We start from the raw sequence: 12,272 nt of genomic DNA, 5'->3' as shown, positions 1-12,272 counted from the left end.
TGCTTATCTATACTTGTTTTTCTGATCAACTTTGCTCTCTTCTTCTAATCCACTTGGTTGATCATTACTAGAAAAGAAGGTAAATTTTTATTAAAGAAAAAGTGCATAAATTTGATTAAGATTTTAATCAACCTAATTCACCCCCTCTTAGGTTGTCTTTGGGCCTTACAATAGCTGTTTCCAGACTTTGTTGCAGCCCCCAATCCAGCTTGTTTCTCCCAGACTGCTCGCAGGTGCTTTAGGCATTCTATCCTCCGCTGTGAAGGCTTCATAAGCAGATCTGACCGTGTATTTTCCAGTGGTGCCGTGCCTCCAGTAGTAACAATCAGGTCTCTTTGTCACACTGATAGGCATTTTGAGTATATTTCTAGCTTCATGTGGACTGAAAGTTCGGAAGATGAGTGGTGATTTCCATCTGAAACTGGAGATCAGCTCGCTAACTTTTGTGATAGTGCATCCCAGTGGTTTTGGGGATTCTACTTTGCCTTGCTTCCCTTCCAATAGCCAAGCATCTTCCCAAATGTTAGTGCTCTTCCCATTTCCTACTTTTTTCCTAACCCCACTGCATACCTCATCTCTTACTCCCATTAGACTCTTCCATATCCATGATGCATTTCCTCTTACTTCACAACCCAGTCGAGAAGTGTTGGGATAGTACTTGGCTCTCAGCACTTTACTAAGCAAAAGATTGGGGCATGTGAGAATCCTCCAAATCTGTTTGCCTAGCAAGGCTTTGTTGAAGCCTTGGAGATCTTTAAAGCCTAGTCCTCCCTTGTTCTTTGTAGTTGACATCTTTTTCCATGAACACCAATGCATTCTCGTTCTCCCATTGTCATCCCCCACCAGAATCCTGCTATCATGGCATTGATTTCTTTGCATAACTTTACTGGAAGCTTAAAACAGGACATTGCGTAAGTTGGCATTGCCATGGTTACTGCTTTGAGCAACACCTCCTTCCCAGCTTGACTTAAGCGTTTGTTGGACCAGTTAAAGATCGTTTTTTTGCATTTTTCTCTAATGAAACCAAAGAGCTGGTCTTTGGTTCTAGTGATGACCATAGGCAGCCCCAAATACTTCCCTTGCTTCACCACCTTTATGTGTTCCAAGCAGCTGCAGATTTCTCCTTGATCTTTTGGTTCCACATTTTTGCTAAAGAACACAGACGATTTTTCCATGTTGATCAGCTGTCCAGACCCTTGTTCATAAATCTTCAAAATTCTGCTAACTTCTTCAGCTTGTCTCTTGCCTGCTTTGCAAAAGATTAACGAGTCATCTGCGAAGAAGAGGTGCGTTATTGACGGGCCACTCCTACTGATCCTCATCCCAGTTAGCCTTTTACTTCTTTGTGCTTGGTCCAGCAGGTGTGAAAAACCTTGTGAGACTAAGAGAAATAAGTGTAAAAATTATTGGTGACAATGTATATTGTGAAAGCTTATCAATGTTTATAGTTTGGGATGTATGGTGAAAGATGCGTGTGGTGATTGGAAATATTTGTTAAGGAAAAATGGATTTCACTTTCTCATACAATATTTCTGTGGTATATGAAAATCATATAGGTGCATAATTATCATAGTTTGTTCTTTTTACAACCACTTGTGCACTTGTTGAATTGTCGATTAGACAAATATGTAAGTAGGCAATTGCAAGGACTGTAATACTAGGCTGCAACAACTTAGACAGGAGGTGTAATTTTAAAATAAAAATTTTGAATTTCAGTGCAATATTTTTTCCTCTCATTTAAAGGAACACTGAATAGTTTGATGTGTCATATAAGACCTATTGATTAGTTTTATAACAGATATAAGACCATATCATTTACAAGTGTTATAAATGTACGATAAAAGCTACCTATCATTCTAATTTATGATTACATGGTCTTCATCTTATTAGATTCATGTTATGCCGCTTGCTGTATAGTGACATTAATTATTTAATTATGGGTATGAGACCAATGTATTTAGACATATTACAATAAGTCCAATCAAGATTACTTATCATTCTGAACAATAATGATAATATATTTTCATTTGTTGAAAGTTATACCGTTAGTCTTCAAAGTTACACCGCAATATAGAAAAGTTACACTGACAAAGTTACACCGACAAAGTGAAGGTTGATATATATAGACAAATAATTGTGTTTGGATTGTAAATTATTTGAGATAATTTTGTAAAAAAATATTGTAGCACTTTTTTGATATGATGTATGTGAAATAAAAAGGTGATTGAGAAATGTGTTGATGATGCAAACACATCAGTATGTGTAAATAAGATATAAATAAGGTGAAATAATTAACAATCCAAACACACTCAATGTACAATTATCTTTTTATCGATGTAAAACTTTTTCCTCATTTAAAGATACATTGTTTAGTTTTATAAGGGATGTAAGATCATATCATTTAAAGGTGTTACAAATATATGATAACGACTACCTATCATACACAGTGATGATAACATAGCCTTTAGGGAAAAATAGTTGGCCCTCCAACTATTAACTAATAAGTTTTAACCCTCAAACTAATTAAAACACATAATCCTAATCCTTAATTTGAGTCGTTATTTTTAATAGAAATAGCACAACATGTGCCTTCGTGGCCCTTAAATTATTACAAAACTCAACTTTTGGTTATCCAACTATTAACTGATAAGTTGTAATCCTTCAACTAATTAAAACATATAATCCTAGTCATTTCATTAATTTGAGTCATTATGTCAAATAGAAACATTACTATGTGCATGATAGGAGGCATATTGAAATGTCCCCATTTTTGTGTCTAAATCTAAAAAATATACAACACATTAGTGTCACAATTAAGACACAAACAATGGTTATGAAACAATATATCACTATTTTAATCCCACCAGACATGCATGAATCTGATGAACATGTCCTATGAAGATAAAAATGCCCCTTGATTATGCTTCCACCGTACATGTAGAGATGTTTCTATTCGACATAATAACTCAAGTTGACGGAATGGTTAGAATTATACGTTTTAATTAATTGAAGGGTTAAAACTTATCAGTTAATAGTTAGATGACCAAAAGTTGAATTTTGTAATAGTTTGAGCACCATTAGGGAATCATGAATCCTATAACTCAAGTTGACGTAACGACTGAAGTTGATGGAAAAAGTAAAATTATACATTTTAATTAATTGGAGGGCTAAAACTTATCAGTTAACAGTTGGAGGGACAAAAATTGAACTTTGTAATAGTTTGAGACCCACTCGAGAATGTTGCCCTAATCTTTATCTCAGTAGGATAAATTTACATCATTTACTATATAGGCATATTAATTGTTTAATTACTGATGTAAGATCATTCTTGTAAATGTATTAACATAGGTCCAATCAAGACTGCTAGTTATTCTAAATAATAACAATATTGCATCTTTACCTTCTTTAAAGTTACACAACTAGTCTTTATAGTATACCGTAATACTAGAAAATCATATTGATAATATGTACATTGACAAGCATAGCATAAGAGATAGATATTCATTCACATGATCAAAGATACATCTCTCATCGATATAAGATTATCCTTCCCTTTAAAGGTACGTTGAGTAGTTTTACAAGAGATGGATGATCATCTCATTTAAAGGTATGACAAACGTACAATGAACACTATCCAACGTCTTATTTGATGATGGCATAATCTTTATTTTATTAGACTAAAGTTATGCCACTTGTTGCATATAAACATTAAATGTTTAATTATTGGTATGAAACCATTGCATTTAATTATATTAGCATATATGCAATCAAACTTATCTATCATTCTGAAAGATAACGATAATGCATTTTAATTTTTAGAAAGTTACCATTTTAATTTTCACAGTTATATCTTAACACTATAAAGTTATTCCAACAAAGTATAAGTTGCCTACATAGAGAAAGAGATACATATGCATTGACATGATTAAATGCATGTGACCAATAATGGAATTATTTTTCCGTCAACATAAGATTATCGTTCTCTTAAAAGGTATATCAAATAGTTTTACAGAGACATAAGACCGTCTCATCTAAAGGTAGTAAAACATATGATGAGCGCTACCTATCTTGCAACTTGATGATGACATAATTTTCATCTTATTAAATTAAAATTACACCATTTGATATAGAGGTACATAAAATGTTTAATTAAGGTCATAAGATCATCGTATTTAAATGTATCAGCATAGGTTCCATCAATTCTATCTACAACGATAATGTATTCTTATCTTTTATAAAGTTATACCTTTAGTCTTCATAATTGTACCTTAATACTACAGAGTTAAACCTTAATACTATGAAATTACACCTTAATTCTATGAAATCACACTAATAAAATTAAGTTGCATTGACATTATTTACTACATGTGATCAACAATGAAATTATTTTCTTGTTGATATAAGATTATCCTCATATTTAAAGGTACATTGAATAGTTTTATGAGAGTTATACGATTGTCTCATTTAGAGGTATTATAGGTGTACAATGAACACTATGTATCATTGTACTTAATGATAACATAATATTTAATAATCTTCACCTAGTCAATCTGAAGTTACACTACTTAATATAAAGCACATTAAATATTTAATTATGTGTGTAATACCATTGCATTTAAATGTATTAATATAGATGCAATCAAAATGTTTTGTTACTTACAATTTTCGGCTTTGAACCTCAAGAGTCTTGCTTTGTTTTCTTCAAAATTCTTGACTATAATCGATCTATTTATGCTCAATATTTCGCTTAAGACATTATCCTATCATACGCATGGGTTTTTCCCTATATTTGAACAAGAAAATGGTGCAATTTTGAAAGTTATATTGGGATAAAATCGACAAATTGATGTGTCTTCTAAGTGAAGTTTTGAAACTCTATGTTTCTTATTTCTGTTCGCTTTGATTTGCTAAACTCTTGATGTATTATCTGACCATAGGACTTGAGAGTGTCTAAGAGGACGAAATAGGGTTTGAAATGGAAAGATTGTAATCAATTAGTGAGTGTTCCAACTGCATGTTAGGATTATGTGACTTGCTTGTTTGGTATTTCATGTGACTTGTTACTCGAAATTGCTAGATATCTTGACTTGTTATTGCATAGGCGAGTATGTACTTTATCACACTCATTCTCCGTAAACATGAATTTCATGATCTAGAATATGAAATTGAATGTGCATATGCATGAGTGTAGGTTTGATGTGTACTTAATCGCATCGGCTAAACTGGGTCCTTCACTGGAATCCCTATCCGAGACCAGCTTTAACGAGGTCGGGTAGGTTAGACAGCCTTGGATAACAACTGGAATCCCTCTCCGAGACCAGCCTTAATGAGATCAGGTAGGTTGGATAGTCTTGGATAACAACTGGACGAGTAGGCTGGACAACTAAATAACTTGAACAAGTGAATGCGATATTTACAAGTGACAAGTGATTTAAACACATGACATGCAATACTTGAGCATTGGGTGCTCGTGTGCTTTACCCAACATCTCCACTCATAATTATCTTGAAAATTGATTGTGAGCCTTTACTGCATCGGCTATCCTGATACTTGGGGTTCCAAACCCAAACTCCATTGGTTAGTTGGTCAAATCGAACCAACAAGGGTTTGGTCGAGGAAATTGATGAACCATGGATAGTGTTTCTTGTTTTGGCATTTGGGTTCGATATAGGAGGACAATCGAAGGAACGGGATTAAAAATAAGCAGTGATTGGTGGACATTATAATTCCATGGTTGACGAAGTGTCAACAGATCTTGGACAAGTTGCTATGGAACCTGCTCCCGAGAGCAAACTGTATCCTTTTACATGTATGTGTTATTTACTGTATATTATTAAATGAGTTATCTAGATATTACTTGTTTCATGGAAAACGTGATCGTGCCATCATGTGAATGTTATAATGTCTAATAAATTGCTTGTCGTTTTCTTGGAACCTCACTGGATTCTAATTCATTTTTTTATTTGTTTTCCTTAACAGGGTGCGGGAATGAGAGAGATGGGGATAGTAATAATTTGTAATAGAAAATATTGAACTTATATTTGGCTAGCACACTGTATTTTGGTACTGGTTGCCTAAACTCTTCTCTTTTAATTTGTACTTTAGTTTAAATATTGGGACATTTTGTAGCATATAATTACTGTATTGAAAGATTTTAGTGTTATGAATTGGAGTTTGTGAGTGAGTCCTGACAAGGGTTGGGCAGGCGGTTCGCCAAACCCTTGGGTACTCCCTAGTAGGAGGTGGGGTCATCACATATGGTATCAAAACTCTTAATGAGCTCAAGTCGGAAGGGTTCTCGGACTGTGGAGAATTGCTTGTTAAGTGTAAAACGAATTACTAGTGCTGGGAAAAAATTAGATATATACTTCAGGTAGGAATCTCAAATATGGTTGATTTACTCTTGGGATTGGTTGGTTTGAGTTGTAAATTATTCTACTTTCGAATTTTTGTGCCCGAGTACCAAATAAGTTATAGCACTATGATGAGAGTAGAAATCACAATTGAATTTTAAGTAAGTTTGGATGGCAAAGGTCAAGACTCGGAGGATTCTAGTAGTTGACCTGAGATTGAACTGATCGAGAAGATTGGATCGATAATTGTTGTTATGGACTAGTCCAATAAATGTTTGGTTAGGATTTCTATAGATGATGGTTGGATTTGAAATTTGACGGTTGTCGTGAATGTTTAAGGGTTGCACTGCAGACTTGTTTAATTTCTCCTATGAATGTGTGGCCTTATTCTGTATTTACTTGATTTTGATGCGATCTGATTGCAACTATCTCTTGTGATGGTTTTTGACTCTTGATTGATTACTCTTGCCTATATGCTTTCTTAATTCCTATCTTTTTATGTCAAAATATGGACTTAACCTTTATTCCTATCCTTTTGAGATTGAAAGTTTTAGATTGTGTATGGAAGTTCGGGAAAAAAAGGTTTTGTGAGGACTCGAAAATTCTATTTTTTTTTTAAATCCCTAATTTTGGCTAAAATAATTATTTATTTGGATTTTTGTCACGAATAATATTTTCTAGCCTTATTAGACCGAAGTACATGGTTTTATAGATTCGTTATATTTTTAAAGCGCCTCATTTCGAAAATTATTTTTTTTAAAAAGCTTGTTTAGCGAAAAAGTGAAAACGTGTCTAAACACTTTAGCCAATTGGGAGTACAATAAGCTCAAAATTTGAGACCTATACAATGGTCCTAAAATAGACAATTTAGGTTTAAAAACACGAGTGATAGCTAGTGGTTCGATCGTTATAAGAATTTCTCAAAGGTTTCAATTTTTATTGCGCCTAAATTAGAAATACGTGTTTCACGTGCGCGCTTAATTGAGGGACTTTGGACAATTATTTTGGGACAATTAAGAATGAATAATATTTATATAAATGTAAGTGTCCTAGAGGTTTAGTGCACTAGTGCAACAAACGTGAGAGAAATCATACACAAAACGCGCGCGTAGGGCACTAGTTGCAATTAAAATTTTACGTACTTAAAATATTAGACGTCAAGCGTCTTTTGTACGCAAAGGCATCCGAATCACATTTCATTTCTGCTACTGCAATGGACGGATAGCACAGCCGCAGCTCTTCACCATTTCCTTCTACAAATCTCACAAAAATCACAACCAAACCTCCATAGATTCAACCAAAACTTCACATACACTTAGCTCTACACTTGGACAACACATTAAGCTGAAAAGGGGAGGAGCTTTCACGGTTTCTTCAGGCTTCAAAAGGACCGAATCTCTGTCTTAAACATCAACTAAGAGTAAGTCTTAATCTAGCCTTCTAACTTTGATTTTTGGAAGTCTAGTATATCTTTTAGCTCTTGATCTCTTATGGATTGTTGTGGATGTTGGAAAATTGTTAAATGTGGGCTCTATGAACTCCCACTTTGGGTTGATGGCTGTGATGATGTTTGATGATGGTTTTATTGCTGAATTAGAGCTTAAGGAAGTAGATTAAAGGTGCATTGTTGCCAGAAACGTTATTGAACTCTTGAAGCAAAAAGTTCCCATTTTACCCCTGCTCTGTTCGGTCACTTTAATGCAGAAATTTGAGGATTTAATGGCTTTATTGTGTTGTTTATATGTTGTAGTAGTTGTGTAAAAATTTTCATTGAAAAATACTGAGTTTTGGTGGGTCAAACGAATTTATTTCAAAAACTAGTAATCTGGAAAACGGTTTCGTCGTAATCCAGACCAGTGTTTGTATTTCGTCCATAACTCCGTACTCCAAAGTCGAAATCAAGTGCCGTTAGCGGCATTTGAAACTAGACGTTCCCATGTTTCCAACGGTGTATAATGCACATTCTGGTTTCATGTGTGTGAGCCACACCATTCATCTGAAGTCGGCTGTCCTGTTTCTCCGTTCTGCCGAAATGATTTGATGATGCTGCAACTTTAGGCTTAATTTCGAGCTAGTTGCATGCTGAAACTTGTAACGATTTCTTCTGTGAAATTTTAGCCCTGTGAATGTATTTTCTAACACTATCAACCATTCCCAATTCTGAATTAAATTGAGGGAGTTATGATCAAAATACGGCGACTGCCTCGTTTTTGAAACCTTAGATTTGGACAGATTGCCTTAAGGATTTTCCAAACTTTGGTTGATTGATTAACCACCTTTCCGAGGGTATTTTTCCATGAAATTTGATAGAGAGATACCCTTCATATGGGAGTATTATACTTCAAAATTTGGTGTCAATTCAAGTCCGTTTCGACACTTAACAAAAGGTCCAAAGTCGGAACCAAATCTGGAAATTTTGTAACAGTCTTGAATTTTTCCCAAATTTGAGCTACCATATCTTGGTGCTCGAAACTCCGATTCTCGATCCGTTTGTTCTACCCTAAACCTTACTTGCACCTCTAATTGAGCTATAAATTTCAAGGGCTGGTTTGCAACGAGTGAATTCTGCCGAATTTCCAAAATTAGCGAAAAACCAACCCCGGCTCAATCTTGGGTGATTTGGGACAGCAACTTTAAACTCATTTTTGAATATCTTCCATTTAGATTCGTGGAACAGTGTCTTCTAAGAACTTTTAGTAATTTCCAAGAGGTTTCCAATGGTATAAATTTTTCCAATTTTAGACTTGTATCGAGTGAGATACGATTTTTCAAAAATCCATATCAAAACTGAAATTTTCCAACTTTCAAGAAAATAGAGATTTCCAAGAACTTTTTATTCTTTCGACATTATGCGAACATTTTAACCTCGATTTCCAAGATAAAAACCCAAATGCTCCTGTACTTTAAGAAACTCTAATTTAACCTCGATTTGCGAGTAATTGAGGTTCGATTTCGTGAAATTTCCTTAGATTGCACTAGTGTACAATCTTCCTTGATAATTGGGATATATGAATGATAATACGTTATTATTTGCCAGGCGCACACGAGAACCTTCAAGAGGATCCTATCGTGCACACTTGAACTTCCAGAAAATATTACTTACTTGCATAACGGGTGAGTGTCAAGTGTATGCCTACTTGAACTCTAAAGCCTTGATTCATGCTTGACTTACCTGATTACATGCTTAGTCTATTTGATTTTGAAAAAAAATGGAGTCGAGTGTGTACTTAATCGCACTCGTTCTCATTTGGCACGAATGACTCTTGCCTGACATGCTCTGCCTGGTTTACATGACCTAAAATACATGCTTAAACCTGTTGAATGCTTGAATATATGACATGGTATGCTATGATTGCATACGTCGATGGAGTGAATCTCCTCGACATTTACATGATACATGGGGGACGCCCAAACTCATAGGCCGACCTTGGAACTCGAGCCGGCATGGGCTTGGTCGGGAACCTCGGTGAACCATGAGATTCACATGATAAGTTTGATCTATTGAGAGATCTCGCTTGGCATACTCATAAAGTATCGCCTTATAAATGTCGTGCGGGCCCGAAGTGGTGTATGGTGGACGGATAAGAAGTAAGTGGTGAACTACGGATATGAAAATATCAACCCGGTTGACGGAGAGTCATCACGGGGAGATATACAAATGACATCGGCAAATGTGGAACTTAGCTCCTGAGAGCTTCCATATCCTTGAATTGTTTCTGGTTACATTTTGTTGGCGTTATTAATTACTTGCAAGCTATTACCTGAATTGTCATTTGGGTGTTATCTGAACTATGTGTCTGCATGTGTGTTCTTGGCCTCACGAGCGTTTTGCTCACCCTGTAGATTTGTTTTCCTTAATAGGTTTGAACTCGGAGGTAAAATGGAGAAGCCCTCTTGATGTACTTTTGTTTAGGGCTTGTTATTACTTTTGGTTATGCCTTTGGTTTTGGAATTGTACTTTTGGTATGGAAATGTAACCTTTGGACGAAATGTAATCTGTATTCTGACGTGTGGTTTGGAGAATGGATGACTATTATTAAGTTTGAATACTTCCGCATTTATTGTATCTAAGTTATTGGCTTGTATTGTGTGGTCCGGCTATAAGTTGAATGGGATTACTTGAGTCCTGGCGAGAGTTAGGCAGGCGTCCCGCGGATACCCTTTGGTTCGCCTTAGGGAGAAGTGGGGGCGTCACAGTTGGTATCAGAGCGTTAGGTTAGAGATCTATATGGGGAACATATTAGATACTCTACCCTTAAGACTCGATATGGGATGACTTAGTCATACCTAAAATGATACTCGGGGCGAACTAGCAACTAAGTTAGTTTTACCTAGAGTGATATTTGGAGACGAATTAGCGATTAGGTAAGCATGCATTACAGGATATTCGAACTAAATAGCGATTTAAATTTCTAACCCAAAAAGGTGCTATTATGTTGCAGGGATGGAAAACGGAAATGGAGTTCCGGCAGCTAACGGGAATGGCCATGCTAATGGTCATATAGCGCCTCCTAGGCCTATCTTCTATCGAGCTTTGGCTGGGGAAACTCGAGTACGCTACTCCCCATCTGACAGATATCCCCGATGTGCTTGTAGGGTGACCTTTGCTTACCCAAACCATGTTGTACTGGCCTTGGACGACGAGCGTCGTCAGTTGGTGATTGCCAACTTAGACTTACAGGCTGAGGTGGACAAGTTTCGACAGATGGTGAGCGCTCAGGGCGAGAGGGTCGCCGAGCTTGAGGAGGTGATTGAGGGCGAGGTTGCCACATCTGCTGTGGTTAACGAGGAGCTCCAGAGCACTAGGGCTCAGCTTACTAGGCTGAGAGAGGAGGTCCGTAGTCGGGCTTCCGATATTGTAGCTGATGCCACTAGGCTAGTTGATGAGGCCATGGGGGTAGCCCAGGATTCTGAGGAGAATCCTGAGGAGGAGATTCCTCCTGGTAGTCCTGCTGCGGACTAGGTCTAGATTGATCGACCTCTTTTGACCCTTTTTGACTAGTATTAGCAGGGGTGATGCTAAGTGCTGAGGCCATTGTATCTTGCATGACTGTGTGGCCTACTTCTGAGGCACTAGCTTTACTTTAGTCTTCTGTGACTAAAAGTACTCTTGTGGCACCTGTGTGCTATATTTTTGTGACTACCCCATGACTTGCTAATTGTATGAACTGGATATGCTAATTAATGTAAATTATTGTTAATTCCAATATTTTCTTGATTGGTTCCTGCTTTCTATTTTGCATCGCATAACTTATTTATTTCTTGCGTTAGGCACGCCTAGGTCATGGAAGGACTAAGAGGTGGTCGAGGCCGTAGTCGAGGCCGTGGTCGAGACCGTGGTCGAGGTCGTGGACGAGGGACTAGTCAGGCCCAACCTCAAGGGGTGACCAGGGATTGGCAACTGCACCGATCCAAGGTCAGGAAAATATTGAGGGTAATCAAGTGGCTACTGCCATTAATAGGATGACTGATATCCTAGAGCGTTTGGCTAATAGACAAGACCCTGGACCGTTTAACCAACCTGGGGGTCAGGAAAGAGGAGAGGATAGAGTCTTAGAGAGGTTCTTGAAATTTAACCCGCCTAAGTTTCTTGGCGAACCTGATCCTGAGGTGGCAGAGAATTGGTTGGAAAGGATGACCAACATATTCGCTGCTTTGGATTACACTGAAGGTAGGAGAGTGAATTTCGCTGCTTTCCAATTTGAGGGAGTAGCCCGTGCTTGGTGGGATCTGATAAAAGGAAAATGGGAGAGAACTCAAACCCCTTGGACTTGGGAAAATTTCACAAGGGAATTTAATGAAAAGTTTCTTCCGTCCTTAATCCAAGAGAAGAGGGAGGATGAATTGATTAAGCTGAAACAGGGAACTCTTAGTGTAGCGGAGTATGAAGGAAAATTTACTAAGTTTTCAAAGTATGCT

The 12,272-nt window shown here is 36.8% G+C and overlaps 1 protein-coding gene across 1 annotated transcript; it reads right to left on the bottom strand.

Annotated features, from left to right (window-relative positions):
- Positions 1–761: 761 nt before the first annotated feature.
- LOC140012733 (uncharacterized) lies at positions 762–1,322 on the bottom strand. The gene has a single exon (XM_072061023.1). The coding sequence runs from the start codon at positions 1,320–1,322 to the stop codon at positions 762–764; it is 561 nt and encodes a 186-aa protein (XP_071917124.1).
- Positions 1,323–12,272: the final 10,950 nt, after the last annotated feature.

Source organism: Coffea arabica, chromosome 8e, assembly GCF_036785885.1.
Source record: "Coffea arabica cultivar ET-39 chromosome 8e, Coffea Arabica ET-39 HiFi, whole genome shotgun sequence".
In the NCBI taxonomy this organism is placed as follows: Eukaryota; Viridiplantae; Streptophyta; class Magnoliopsida; order Gentianales; family Rubiaceae; genus Coffea; species Coffea arabica.
The sequence above is the reverse complement of the archived record's forward strand: the minus strand, read 5'-3'. Positions and strand labels throughout refer to the sequence as shown.